This window comes from Pinus tabuliformis, chromosome 4_2 (assembly GCF_031772625.1).
Source record: "Pinus tabuliformis cultivar Carrire ecotype Pingquan chromosome 4_2, CPIR1, whole genome shotgun sequence".
NCBI lineage: Eukaryota > Viridiplantae > Streptophyta > Pinopsida > Pinales > Pinaceae > Pinus > Pinus tabuliformis.
The window spans coordinates 294,358,253-294,373,502 of NC_142304.1; the positions used below are offsets into that span (position 1 = coordinate 294,358,253).

The 15,250-nt window shown below is 38.1% G+C and overlaps 1 protein-coding gene across 1 annotated transcript in view; it reads left to right on the forward strand.

Annotated features, from left to right (window-relative positions):
- Nucleotides 1–5,339: 5,339 nt before the first annotated feature.
- LOC149169151 (mitogen-activated protein kinase 4b) overlaps nucleotides 5,340–15,250 on the forward strand; it is a 71,789-nt gene continuing 61,878 nt past the window's right edge. The window contains exons 1-2 of the mRNA XM_089428586.1: nucleotides 5,340–5,749; nucleotides 6,728–6,857. Of these exons, the coding sequence (XP_089284712.1) occupies nucleotides 5,589–5,749; nucleotides 6,728–6,857 (291 nt within the window). The 5' untranslated portion in view covers nucleotides 5,340–5,588. The remainder of the gene's footprint in view (nucleotides 5,750–6,727; nucleotides 6,858–15,250) is intronic.

Below are 15,250 nucleotides of genomic sequence, written 5' to 3' on the forward strand. Positions count from 1 at the left end.
ACGATTTGACAAAAAAAAAAAAAAAAAAAAAAAAATCATTAGATTTGGGCCAAAAACTCCAAAATGTATAATAACTAGATAACATCTTGAAAATATGATCAAAACTAATTATTTTTGCCTCCATTTATTTATTTATTACAAATTGTATGGTTATTGCATTGTTGATGTGGTCATACAAACAACAATATGGACTGGGCATGTGGTGTCATTACTACTCCTAAAAAATGTTTTTCAACAGTTGCCATGAGAATGTGTCAAAGTTTTGAATTAATGACTGATGGTCCTATTGACAATTTACTTGAGGATTAGTGCAATGTCAAAGGATTGCATTGATGGTTGATGGTTTCGTCCATGATTTACTCGAAGATTGGCACAATGTTAAAGGATTTCCTTGACCGTTGACGGTCATATGGGCAATTTACTTGAGGAGTGGCATCGTGTCAAAAGATTACGTTGATGGTTGATCATCACATCAACAATTCATTTGAGGGTGGGTGTAGTGTCAAAGGATTGTACAGATGATTAATGGTCACATTGATGATGTAGGAAAAGGTAATTATCCTATGCGGATGCTGACATAACATGATATAGATGCGATATGGGCATGTTGAGCTATCTCGCGGTTATGTGGCAAGAGAGAGAAGGCTCTCGGTGTAAAATTTGGAGTGCCATAACAATGTGCTGGTAAGTTGGAAGTTGACAAAATATGGAAAGCTCTTGATGAAATCAATATGAGTATGGGCTCCTAATTGACTTTAGAGCTACATTGAGGATGGAATCTTGACTGCCACATCTTCTTAATGCCACTTGGGGGATTCAATAGGTTATATACATCATCACAATGGTGTATACAAAAACCAAGGAGCCGTGGTAAAAGTCCATGCACATTTAGCAATGTTTAACCTAAGTAGTTTGAATTGTTGTGCTAATAGTGGTCAAGGAGGCCATGAGGTTAAATCTACCTAGGTTCTTAAGGTCATGCAAAGATGTCTATTGAGCACATTTATCTCATAGACCATCCAAGGAATGTGAGAAATTACACACACTTATGGGATATACATAGAGGGAGTGGGTTTTAGTGTGTGTGTGTGTCTATGCAGGTTTTCTCATCAAAATGTGTGCATGCATGCAGAGCCTAAATGTTGTATGTTTTTGTTTTTTTTTTTTTTTTTTTTTATAAATTAAAATCTCGTAGTACGCTTTTTGGTGAGATTACAATTTTCAATTGTTTAACTTGCATATTTGAATGCATAAATAGATTCAATGCCCTAAAAAACCCCTAAGGTACTTAGGTTACATAGAATTAACAACTCAAATCCGTAATTCTGATAAGTTATGAACAAATGTTGGATAAAATTGATTAGAAAATATCACTAGAAAAAAGGCCAAAATATAAGACATTTAGACTATATGTATGCATATATATGTGTGTATCAAGTGTGTGAAGGAAAGTGTTAACATATAAGAGTTTGAATTTTCTCTCTCATTAAATGAATGCATGCTAAAAAAATTGTAGAAGGGAGAGTGTTACTTTTAGAAGTTAGTTTCCTTTTTTTATATTTTTTCCAAATACAATTATTCATATGTATATGTCAAAAAAACTTAACATATATCTAAAACATCACAATCATTAGAAAGCTTTTGATGAACATAATATAAATATGATGTCATAATTGATTTTAGAGCTACATTGAGGATGTAATCCTAACTATTGGTTACTCTTGATGTCACTTAGGGGGTTTTGAAAGATATGGACATCATCACAATAAGGCATACAAAAACCAAAATGCCATGATAGAAGTACACCATGCACATTCACTAGTGGTTAACCTAAACAATTTTAATGATCATGCTAAAGTTATAATGGTCAAAGAGCTCATGAGGTTAAATCTACTTGGGTCCTTGAGGTAAGGCAAACATGTCTATTGATCACATTTATCCTAGAGACTATTTAAGAAATGTAAGAAATCAAAGACACTTATATATATATATAGGGAGAGAGAGAGGTGTTTCTCAAAGTTGGTTTCCTTTTCTCATCAAAGTGTGTTTGGTTGTAGGCAAAATCTAAATGTTGTGTGTGTGTTGGCCTTTTTCTTCAATGAAAATTTAATCATACAATTTTTGGTGAGAGCACAATTTGTTGTTGTTTAAATTGATTTTTTGGACACATAAATGGATTCAATGCCCTAAAAAACCTTGGGTACTCGGATTGTATAGAATCAACAACTCAAATATGCAATTCCAACAAATTATGCACATATTTCAAGTAAAATTTGTTGAAAAGTGTGCAACAAGAAATGCTTGTTGAAAATGCAACAAGATGATGGAGCTTAGTGGAAAGGAGTCGCCTTCACTAAGTGGGCCCGCAGGCAAATTATGGCGCAAAGTCTATTTTTAGACATATGGATCATGGTCTATGAGTTGCAGGATGCTGTTTATGGATGATTGGTCATGTTGGGAAAAATAGATGGACTTCTATTTTTGGATCATAGCAGGAGTGATCAGAGTCTATTTTTAGACTGCTAGTCAAAAATAGAAAAGTCAAATATTATTGTCTCATAATAATATTTAGACTATAAACTTTATCTTATCCTCTTGGAGCACTTCAGTTTGAGCTACAGATGTGGCACATGCAGCTGTCAGAAGGAAATACGCTTTCTTTGTGGGTCAGTTGAGCTATTGCATGTAGGACATTAGTTAGAACTCATGTGGTTGAGTTCTGTGGAGTTGGATGAGCAGTTAATGGAGTTGTGTTCAGTTTGACTTAGTTGAACTAGTTGTATTTAGTCTAACTGCCAATAGACTAAGTGATGAGTTGTGTGAATTAGTTATTAATTAATTAACTAATTATTAACTCATAATGCAACTGAAGAATACATCAGTTAACTCAGTGCATGTACAGTTCAGTGGAGATAGGTGTTAGAGGTTGAGATTGCTATCAGTTGTGACTATAGTTGTGCATGAGACTTTGCACAAGCAATGTATTGAGTATGCCCATGAGAATGCCCAGTGATATAGCCTGTGCTCACGTGATTTCGAATGTGAGTGATTTTCCCAAGGTAAATAGAACTTGGAACGAGTTTGGATTCATTCATTCTCTTGCAGGATTGTGCAATGGAGGCAGGCAAGCAGCGGGGGAGATTTGGAGATTAGATCTGAGCTGTATTGTGTGTAACAGGTGGAGATAGTACTGAGTACTTGTGAGGAGTATTGTACTACGTTTGTTACATGTTCTCAATCATTAATATACAGATAGTGTGGGGTTTTCAGCTGTATGCTTTCCCTGGGTTACATACTGTGTTAATGTGCGCATGCGATTGATCATTGTTTTTAATGCTGCTAAATTGATGATCAACGTAGAGGAGGTTATGTATTATGCATGTATTCCGCAATAGTGTATAATCGGGATAATCTCTGTGAATATGTGTCATATTATTCAAAATTTATACAAAATTGATTAGACAATATGTCTAGAGAAAGGCCAAAATATATAATGTTTTGACTATATATATATATATATATATATATACAACTTGAGTGAGCCTAACAATTAGGAGCATGTGTTTCCTCCTAAAAGATCATAGGTTCAAAACTAGAGGGGGTGTAATATGTATGTCTTCATAGGCTTTATTAGTCATATATGTGGATGAAATGATTTTTAAGAATTTGACCACTGTAAAATTATATATATATATGTGTGTGTGTGTGTGCGACTTTTAAAAACTGATCTTCCTTTTTCAATAAAAAATTGTCAAAAAAATATTTTCACTACCTTTTTGTGTGTGTGGTTAATTGTAACTAAAATCCAGCATAGATTTTTAAAAACTTGAGTTTAAGTTTTCTAATCTGTAGAATTTGAGTGCCCTAGAGGGTTTTTCACGGTGCTGAATCCATGTATGCATTTAAAAATGCATTTTAAATAACAAAAAATCACATTCTCTCTTGAAATTATTTTGTCTAATTCTAGTAAAAAAATCCATTTCATTTATAAATTAAACTTGACCTCTCTATATATATACAACTGCATTAAAAAAATCCTTAACATATATAAAAAAAAATCAAATTATAAATTTAAGTGAAGGAACTTGATTCACATCCATAAGTTGATTTGACTCTAAAAAAACTTAACAGATATCGCACAAATCGAATTATTACGCATTCAATTTTGTTTAGACTATGTATTAGTTTGCCTTTGAACAAACATTTCCGCCACCAATCCATAGTTTAACATTGGGAATTCATTTTTTCTTATTTATTATTATTATTTAAATTTATTTATTTGTATGGTGATTGGTTGAGGTCTTATTCTAGGCTCTTTAGTAACTTCTATTTCTATTAGTTACTAATTTTTTTTGTTTTGTTTTTTTCTCTATTATTTCTATTTTCAAGAATTATAGTTTTTTCTCCATATTTTTAATTTTAATAAATTTCGTGACGATGAACCACACTTGCTAGTTCGAAAATAAATTTTGATGTGATTATCCCTAAAACCCTTCTCAATAAAAAAATAAAATAATATATATATATATATATATATATATATACAATATTTATTAATTATACTTTTTAATTTTTAATGAAACTTTTGTCTTTATTTTTTTAGTTTAATTAAACTATATTTAAGCTAAATGAAAAATACTAACTACTATGTAACTTTGGTTAATTTAAGCCAAAAACAATTTAATTCATGTCCAATAAATTAAATTGAATAAGAAAATATTTGCCTTTGAAATTCATTTCCTTTATTTGTTTTTTTCTCATTAAATTATTAAAATAAGTATAAAAAGTGAACAACTTAACGCATCATTTTACGAGTCAAATTAAATTATCTGGAAATACCTCAATAGAAATTAAAATTATCAAAAAAATCTAAACACATATCATATCGACAAATTAAATTAATTTAAATAAATATTAATATTATATTTATTTAATGTGGAAATTAAATTAATTTAAATAAGTACAAACATTATATTTTATTTAAAGTGGAAAAGTTTAAAATACTTAGGAAGATTAAGTAGCTCCGATTTAAAGTTTAAACAATTTATTCTATAAATGATATTTGTTTTCCAAAATCACTTACCAAATAAGTTAAATTATTAACAACTTTCCTCAACAAATATTATAAGTTAAATTAACTGTTAACACATTTCCTAAAAATATAAGAAAATTTTAAAATATGGTGAGAGCCCATTGTTCTTACCTCCATTTCTTTATGTATTATTACTGAAAATCAAAATTAGAAAATTTAAAAATATGATTAGAGGACATTGTTCTTACGTCTATTTCTTTTTATTTATTATTTTTAAAAATTGTGTTGTTATTACCTCCACCCTAAACTCAAAAAGTGTCGCAGAAGGAAGAAGAGTACAACATCACAAAAGGCCAAAGAGCAGGTCGAGGCTGCTCCCACTGAAATCTTTCGCCATTCGACTGTTAGAAAGCACAACGAAGCAGTCGTCAGCTTTTGAATACCAATTCCGTGTGCGATCGGAATCCTACCTGCCCCTGCATCCTTTGGGCATCTCGCGGAATAACAAGCCTCTGCTGGTTTGGGGTTCTTGGATGCAGAATTAGAAGACAGCGCCATGGAAACGGGCGCTGCGGCAGTAGACGGTCACATACAGGGAATTCTGACCCATGGCGGTCAGTATGTGCAGTATAATATCTTTGGGAACCTCTTCGAGGTCTTCTCCAAGTACATCCCCCCCATACGACCTATCGGCCGCGGCGCATATGGCATTGTCTGGTAAGTAAGCTCCCCGTACAATTCTCGGATGCAGTTTTTAAGGTTCGTTTTTTAATTTAGTTCCCGAAATTAAATGCTTATCCCTGTTCTGTTTCTGTTTGCCGATACTTGAGGTCACGTATTTAATGCTGATCTTTCTTAGACATATCGTGGCAAAATAAACCCTATCTCAATTTTGGTGTGAATTGAACCCGCGACTGCTTGCTTCGTCTTTTTTTCCCTTCTTAATGTTAGGGTTCAAAGCTTCTGTACTGTAAATATATGTTGAATATTGGATAAGAACGGTAAAACTGTTTTCATTGTTCCTTAGAACGGAGAACAAAATCTTTAGCTAGGCATATGCCACTATGGTTTTTTTTTTTTTGGTAAGCTTGCAGTAGCTACGTAGGTGAACAGTATTATGTATTCGATTAGTTCATATTATTTTTTTAAGAATCCTTGAAGAATTGCTGTGTGAGCATATAAATTTCGGCAAGTCGAGCAAGCAAGCCGTTTGACTTATTACGGCAAGTCTTATTACTATGATCACAGGCAATTGAATTAAGTATGGTTAAGTTCTACACCTGAATCATCTAGCACGACTAATTTACTTGCTGTCTATATTACAGTTAAAGTAATCATATGCGATTATTAACATAAAGTGACACTCATCTTAAACTTGCTCCATCGTTCCATTAACAACGTCTTTGCATAATCTTCATTGCAACTGCTAATTGTTGTGTTTATGCAACTTCCCCCCTGTAATTGTTATGGTTAGAAACGCATATGTGACGACTGCCGCACATTAATAAGAGGGTTAGCGGACCACTGACGCTCGAACAGCCAATCCTTCACACAAGTTTACTTAATAAAAATATGGTGTCTCATGATCAATTTTATTGCAGCTTTTGTAGTTTTTAAAGAGTTTGCTTAAGCACAACTTGATTTTGTCACTATCATTGTTTTCATATAACTTCACTTTGTTGGTTTCGTTTACAGTTCGGCAGTGAACTCGGAGACAAATGAGGAAGTTGCAATTAAGAAAATTGGCAATGCTTTTGATAACAGAATTGATGCAAAGAGGACTCTTCGCGAAATTAAGCTTCTATGCCATATGGAACATGAAAATGTACTTTCTTTACACAATACCATTCTTTAAGGTTTTCTGGTTTCTAAGTGTTTGTGTGTGTTTGCACGTTCCGGGTGGGCATGTGGGCATCTTTATATTGAATGGGACTTTACAAAAAAGAGTAGCATAAAAAAAAGGAACAAAAATGGTTGTTTGTCAATTTTCTAATTGTAGATTTGTGTATATTTGAATTTGTGCATCCTCTGCCTAGCATATGTGATTTAAAGGGAATCCTTTACTTTAGTCCTTTCGTTAAACTTGTGATTTGACTGCCTGTGTGCATGTTATTTATTTTGTAACTTGGTTTTTATCCATTAGAAGAATAATCCTTTTATTACTGGTATAAAATGTACTGAATGATGTGGTTTGCTAGCAATGGAAATGTAGCACTGCTTCCTAAACATCCATTGGAATGATATATAGTATATACTTACACATGCATGGTAAGTAAAAGGTATATCTGTCAATAGGGTCTAGCCCAAGTGGTTGTGAGGAATGTTGTCCTCCCCACCTAGGTTCAATTCCTGAAAGTGACATGTTGAGTTTTTAACAAGTATATTGTTGTAATGGTTTTGAGCCCTGCATTGATAACATTTCAAGCTTCTGTAGAATCCAGGTTACCTTGGGTACCATCCTTGTAATGAGGGGAAGTGCCCAGCAGATTTTCCCATGGGAAAGAATGTTAAAGGCATATTTATATTTCTATGTATTCACAAAATATAAGGACAGAGGAGTAATAGATTTTGGACCCTCCAAATGAGTTTGAGGGTCACATATACTCAAAAATTGATTGACAGTATCTGCCACAATTTCCCTCAATAAAATGGGCATAACCAAAATTTAAAATTTTAGCTTGGTTACTATCCTACTAAAGTATTATACTTAATGGCAAGATTATAACAGAAGCTGTCTAAATGCTGAGTGACCATAGCAGCATCAAATGGTTCAAATCAGTGGCCTTCAAGGACGGGAGGGGAAGTGTCCAGCAGATTTCCCCATGAAGTGTATTTCATTGGAAAGAATGTAAAAGGCATATTTATATTTCTGTGTATTCACAAAATATAAGGACAGAGGAGTAATAGATTTTGGACCCTCCAAATGAGTTTGAGGGTCACATATACTCAAAACTTGATTGACAGTATCTGCCACAATTTCCCTCAACAAAATGGGCATAACCAAAATTGAAAATTTTAGCTTGGTTACTATCCTACTAAAGTATCATACTTAATGGCAAGATTATAACAGAAGCTGTCTAAATGCTGAGTGACCATAGCATCAAGCGGTTCAAATCAGTGGCCTTCAAGGACGGGAGGGAGGTGCCGTATGGCCACATCAAGTTTGCAGATGCATCATGAAGCTCCAAGATTTTACATCTACCCCTTTCCATCGTTTATTATAAAAATATGATGAACGTTTTGCAAAAGGAACACCTGATCATGACTAGCTTGATCTCCTCTGGTATTCTTTTCTTGATTGGCAAATAGAGAGTGGCTTGCCAGTGTTCCCTGCAGAGCACTGTCATATTGATGGCCCAAATAGTCTCTTCCAGACTACCAGCAATGACGGACGTTCTAAAGAGCCTCCCTTCTAAAGCCCAGAAACCTCTTTGTTGCAAAAGCACACTTCTTCCTTAATTAGAACGACTGATGTTAATAAACTAATTGACATAAGTAATCTATCTGATGAGCTTATTGACCCTTTTCGTCAATCGTTTATTTGTTAGCCAAACTGATTGACATAATTAATCTGACTGTATGATTGACAGACTTAATGGATGGGTAATATTTTTTTACGACTGACTGATTGAGTACCTGCAATTATGTGCTCCTTATCCTTGATTATTGTAACAATCCTCTCTCCTTGAATTGCTTTATCCGTAAACAATTGTCGTGTTGGGTGTTGTAAGATATATGGGCCTTCTTATGTTTCCTCTTATGGTGGTAGATCTTTCCTCTATCTGGTGGCAGTCCATAGGGCAGATCTTGGAATACATCTGCAAAGTCATCAATTGTTAAAATTGGCAACCAGGGCCAATCTCCATGTGGGTCATCTTATTAATGGCAGCTGATATTTTTCTTGGATCCCTCTCATCGAGAGGTGTAGGATTGATCTAAAGATCATCCGATTCCGATAAGTATTCATGGAGATATGAATTTATTAGTGTTATGGGACAATTCGTCAAGGTCGGCCAGCAACCAAATAAACCCCACTTGTGCTCAACGTTTTAGTATAAATAGGAGAGGTCTTCAAGTCATTTAATACTCATCTCTTATGATCTCACTCTCCACTTGTTTGGGTTTTTGGTGGAAGGGGAGGTCTAGAGGAGATGCCTTCTACGCAGCCCTAAAGGAGAAGTCTTGGACATGCCCTAGCCGCAGTCAAGAAGGGCAGTGAAGTGTAAGCCCTCAACGCAGCCAAGGAAAGGCTCTCTAGTCTAAGGGAGCTTCAACGCAAATCTAAGGAATCCTAGAGGGAGCCCTAGCCACAGTAAAAGAGGCCTTCACACAGTTGAAGGTAAAGCCCTCATATGCTGTCCCAAATGCCCTAGCCGCAGGTCATGAAGGGACCCTAATTTGCTGTCTCAAGAGACCCTCAAACGCAGCAAGAAGAGAACCTTGATCTGGTGTCTATGGAGCTCCTAATCCGCAATCCTTAAAGGTTCTAATACGCTGTCATAATGGAGACTCTAGGAGAAGAGTCCTATATGCTGGAAGTGCAGTAAGGAGATCTGGCCGCAGGCAAAATGGAGATGAATTATGCTGTCATAATGAAGCCCTCAAACAGTTAGGAAGAAATCTAAATGTAGGGCTAAAGGGAGATGCCCTAACTGCTGTTTCAAAGCACAGTCATAAGCCCTAAACGCTGTCAAGAAGAGGTGACCTTAATACGCAGTGAAGGGTGACAAAGAAGCCCTTGTTTGCTGTAATAAGGTGTCTTAAATACGCTACCATTAAAGGCCGCAATTCGCAATTGAGGATGACTGTTCTAGGAAGCTCTTACTTGCTGTTTCACAGCTAGAGGTGATCGCAGCTTTAGGAGGATGGTCATAGGCAATACTAACAGTTGGTTGCTGTCCAAAAAGAAGCCTTACACAATCACCTAGCTGCTGTTGCTGAAGGTGACAACAGGGCCATGTTTGGGTATGATATGCTGGGCAAAAGTATCCAATGAGGAGGAACTATGAGGCTGCTGCTTGAAGGCTGATTGGATCATTGTATGAAGGGACAAGGTTACAGTCAACTGCTGGGCTAGGCCGCAGGCCATAGCCAACAGTTGGAGGCCTCCTTAAGTGTTGTGTTCAGACCCTATAAGGCAGGGTATCGTTGGAGTAAATATGTGTAGGGAAGCTGCAGTCAATAGATGGACTGCGGGGTTGATTTAGAATGCTGTAGCTCACAGTGTTTGTGCTCTATTCAGTGTCCAGGTCTGCTATGAAATGCTTCAGTCCTTTCAACTAACACAAGTTGCCAGATGAGCAGACTTGACATGATCATTGAAGCAGCAAAGGAGGAAGAGCGTTATAGAAAGAAAGCTTCAGTGTTCTGGGCAATTGGTCGAGTTGCTCTGGGCCTATCATCTATTGCATTGTGTTATCTTGATGGTGAAGATCTCTGATGTTTGATCTCTTATCTTGTCAAGTCAAAGTGTTGACTTTTGATGTATATGTACTATCTCTCTGCTGAACTATTGAAGAACATATAAGAAGAATTGATCAAGGGTTTCCCCACATTGGGGTTTGTCCCTAGCTAGCGCCACATCTTGTGTCCTCTTGGCTTGGCTTGTCTTCTGTGATTTATGTTTATGTTCTATTTGCAGTTTACTTTAATGATGATGTGATTGCTAATCTCGAAAAGATATTGAGCTAACTGTGAAAATTGAAATAAATTGCTCTAAATATAGAACATACCTAAAATTAACATGGTATCAGAGCTGAGGTGATGACAAAGCCCAAGCAAGAGTGAAAGAGCAATCATCGAAGGCAGTTGGGAAAGGACAAAAGGATTAATGGATTCCTCATCCCTTTTCTAATTCACCAAGGGTGAAGTCGAAGCAAAGAATATTATCAGAATGGTGTAGCGGAAGTTTCTAATGGCCTACCTAAAGATCACTTCTATGGGAAGTCTGGATCTAAGGGAGGAAGAAAAGGCAGATGCCTTGGTTGAAATAAGTTCGGCCATTATGCGAAGGAGTGTCCGAATGGCAGGGACACATCACTTGATGATGATAACAATCATTCCAGGGACATCTTCAATGATCAGAGGAATGACAGTGCAGGTCATCAAGGAAACGACCGACTCTTCAGAGAAAGCAAGGAACCCTAGGTATGAAGAATCAAACGTTGTTTCCGAGAAGATAAAGAAGTGTTATCTTGTATTGGCCCTCTCCTTCAGATTCTTTGGGAATCTGGCTTATTGATTTTAGTGCTTCAAGGCACTCCATTGGATAGAAGGGTGCTCTCTCTCTAATTTGGTAGAGATGGAAACATTCATGGGATCATACTTGGAGCCGATGCCACCTATCCTGGAAAGGGTGTTACCCCTCAATTGAATGAGGGTAACTCGATTTATTTACATAATCTCTTTTATGTACTTGATCGCAAGAAGATCATGGTCTCCATTTCGGCAATGGAAGTCAAAGGTTTTAGGGTGCCATTCATCGATGGAAAGGTACGTGTTTGAAAAAAGAATTTTCAAAGATGCTTTTACTCGTGGGTTCAGGGTTGGCAATTTGTGTCAAATTGTAGAAAGTCCATTGGGGACCATGTCAGTTGACACATAGCACCAGAGGTCTGTGAGTTAGATGATGACAGAGATGCCTGAATTCGAAAGGAACATGAAGGTACATGTTTGAGATGTACCGGAGGAAAATCTTACAAGGGGACCATTCCCCTCATATAGCAGGTCCACAGGTTTGGAACAACCCGAGGAGGTTTGAGATTCATGATCAGGAATCTCATGTGTGCAGGTGGAAGAAAGCCCTCTATGGCTTGAAGCAAATCACCTCGGGTTTGATATGAGAGGATTGATAGCTGTCAGATGAAGCTGAAATTCACTAAGAGTGAAGCTGATCCAAACCATTGTTTGAAGGTTATGGATGATAGACCTCTCATACCAACACCTTCTGAGAACGACCTATTTCTGACAGGTGCAAACCCTCTCACTTGCAGAAGTAAGAGGGAGTTGGATTTCGGATATGGAATGGTAAACTACAAGCCTGTGACTACCTTGAGGAAAGTAAGAGGGAGTTGGATTTCGGATATGGAATGGTAAACTACAAGCCTGTGACTACCTTGAGGATCTTAACTTTCAGCAGTTATATGATGGTGATGCTGGACTAGATTTGGGACATGCCTTTGAGTTTCATAAACTCATTTGCATTGATGTTCTTGGTGAACTTCCGTTTGGATATATGTTTTGCAGCTAGCATGGTGAGCTCATATTTGGTTGAGCCTCACTTAATTGGTGCCGAGAATCTTCTGAGATATCTTCGGGGCACAATCTCTCATGGATTGAGATACACTGCCTAAAATATGAAGTTGCATGATTATTCGAATGCTGACTGGGCTGGCAGCGTGGAGGATCACTAGAGCACTTCTTAGTGCGGGTTCTTTTTGGGTTCTGCTTCGATATCATGGATGAGCAGGAAGCAGAAGTTGGTTGCTAGAAGCACCGTCGAGACCAAATAAATAGCCACGAGTATGATCTCGTATGAAGCTACCTGGTTGTTGAAGCTCTTCAGTGAGCTGTTTTTACACATGATGAATACCACCGTGATCGTCTGTGACAACCAAGGGGGGATTCGATTGTTGAGGAATCCTGTATTTGATGATTGCTCCAGCATATAGACATCAGATACTACCTTATCTGGGATATGGTAAGTCGATGAGCGAGGAGGCTCCATCGCATTGAGACTGATGTACAGGTTGCAGACATTTTGTCAAAGCCCCGGGGAAAGGTCAAATTTGTGACTTTCCTGAACGACTTGGAGTCGTTGAGAGACGAATATAAGGGTCCTGCATGTTGCATGCATTGAGCTCTAGGAGCTCTGGGGGGCTTGGAGTACTTATTGGAGAAACACACGACCATAGGGCGACTCGCCCTCCCCTAATGGTGCGCTGTGTACAGGGTGAATAGCTCAGCCTTTCCTTGTGATACCCCGAGCGACTTTGGGACAGGATGATTTGTTCTCGTGTGAGCCAGGATGATTAGTTCTTCTGTAGGACAGAATGATTAGTTCTCCTGTTGAGGCATCCTACCCATGCAGTCGGAGACTCATGGGAAGTACCTCTCATCTGATCAATGAGTAGGGAAATGGGTTAGGGACCATTAGTAGTACTATCTATGGACACATTGTTGTATCTACCGTACTCCTCATGCTAGGATGACCTCCATTGATCTGGGATCAGTATGAGTGGTTTGAGACACTCTCTTGTGATATTGATCTGGGATAAATGGAACTGACTTCCGGTCAGTAAGAGTGGCATGACACACTCTCCTCATATGAAACTGACTTCGGGTCAATATAGAATGGTATGAGACATTCTTTCTCAATTCTTCTTCTTCATGGTTCAGCAGAGCAGAGCTCAACAGAGCAGAGTTCAGCAGAGCAGTGCAAGGTACTGATAGCAGAGATAGTACAATCAGACATATGGATCAGCGGATGGAGTTCTCCCTAGTTGAGAGGGAGTGTTAAAATTGGCAACTAGGGCCAAACTCCATGTGGGTCATCTTATTAATGGCAACTGATTTTTTTCTTGGATCCCTCTTATCGAGAGGTGTAGGATTGATCTAAAGATCATCCCCGATAAATATTCATGGAGATATGAATTTATTAGTGTTATGGGACAATTCGTCAAGGTCGGCCAGCAACCAAATAAACCCCACTTGTGCTCAACGTTTTAGTATAAATAGGAGAGGTCTTCAAGTCATTTAATACTCATCTCTTGTGATCTCACTCTCCACTTGTTTGGGTTTTTGGTGGAAGGGGAGGTCTAGAGGAGATGCCTTCTATGCAGCCCTAAAGGAGAAGCCTTGGACATGCCCTAGCCGCAGTCAAGAAGGGCAGTGAAGTGTAAGCCCTCAACGTAGCCAAGGAAAGGCTCTCTAGTCTAAGGGAGCTTCAACGCAAATCTAAGGAATCCTAGAGGGAGCCCTAGCCGCAGTAAAAGAGGCCTTCACACAGCTGAAGGTAAAGCCCTCATATGCTGTCCCAAATGCCCTAGCCGTAGGTCATGAAGGGACCCTAATTTGTTGTCTCAAGAGACCCTCAAACGCAGCAAGAAGAGAACCTTGATCTGGTGTCTATGGAGCTCCTAATCCGCAATCCTTAAAGGTTCTAATATGCTGTCATAATGGAGACTCTAGGAGAAGAGTCCTATACGCTGGAAGTGCAGTGAGGAGATCTGGCCGCAGGCAAAAGGGAGATGAATTACGCTGTCATAATGAAGCCCTCAAACAGTTAGGAAGAAATCTAAACGTAGGGCTAAAGGGAGATGCCCTAACTGCTGTTTCAAAGCACAGTCATAAGCCCTAAACGCTGTCAAGAAGAGGTGACCTTAATACGCAGTGAAGGGTGACAAAGAAGCCCTTGTTCGCTGTAATAAGGTGTCTTAAATACGCTATCATTAAAGGCCTCAATCCGCAATTGAGGATGACTGTTCTAGGAAGCCCTTGCTGTTTCACAGCTAGAGGATGATCCACAGCTTTAGGAGGATGGTCATAGGCAATACTAACAGTTGGTTGCTGTCCAGAAAGAAGCCTTACACAGTCACCTAGCTGCTGTTGTTGAAGGTGACAACAGGGCCATGTTTGGGTATGATATGCTGGGCAAAAGTATCCAATGAGGAGGAACTATGAGGCTGCTGCTTGAAGGCTGATTGGATCATTGTATGAAGGGACAAGGTTACAATCAACTGCTGGGCTAGGCCGCAGGCCATAGCCAACAGTTGGAGGCCTCCTTAAGTGCTGCGTTCAGACCCTATAAGGCAGGGTATCGTTGGAGTAAATATGTGCAGGCAAGCTGCAGTCAATAGATGGACTGTGGGGTTGATTTAGAATGCTGTAGCTCACAGTGTTTGTGCTCTATTCAGTGTCCAGGTCTGCTATGAAATGCTTCAGTCCTTTCAACTTACACAAGTTGCCAGATGGGCAGACTTGACATGATCAGTGAAGCAGCAAAGGAGGAAGAGTGTTATAGAAGGAAAGCTTCAGTATTCTGGGCAATTGGTTGAGCTGCTCTAGGCCTATCATCTGTTGCATTGTGTTATCTTCATGGTGAAGATCTCTGATGTCTGATCTCTTATCTTGTCAAGTCAAAGTGTTGACTTCTGATGTATATGTACTATCTCTCTCTGCTGAACTATTGAAGAACATATAAGAAGAATTGATCAAGGG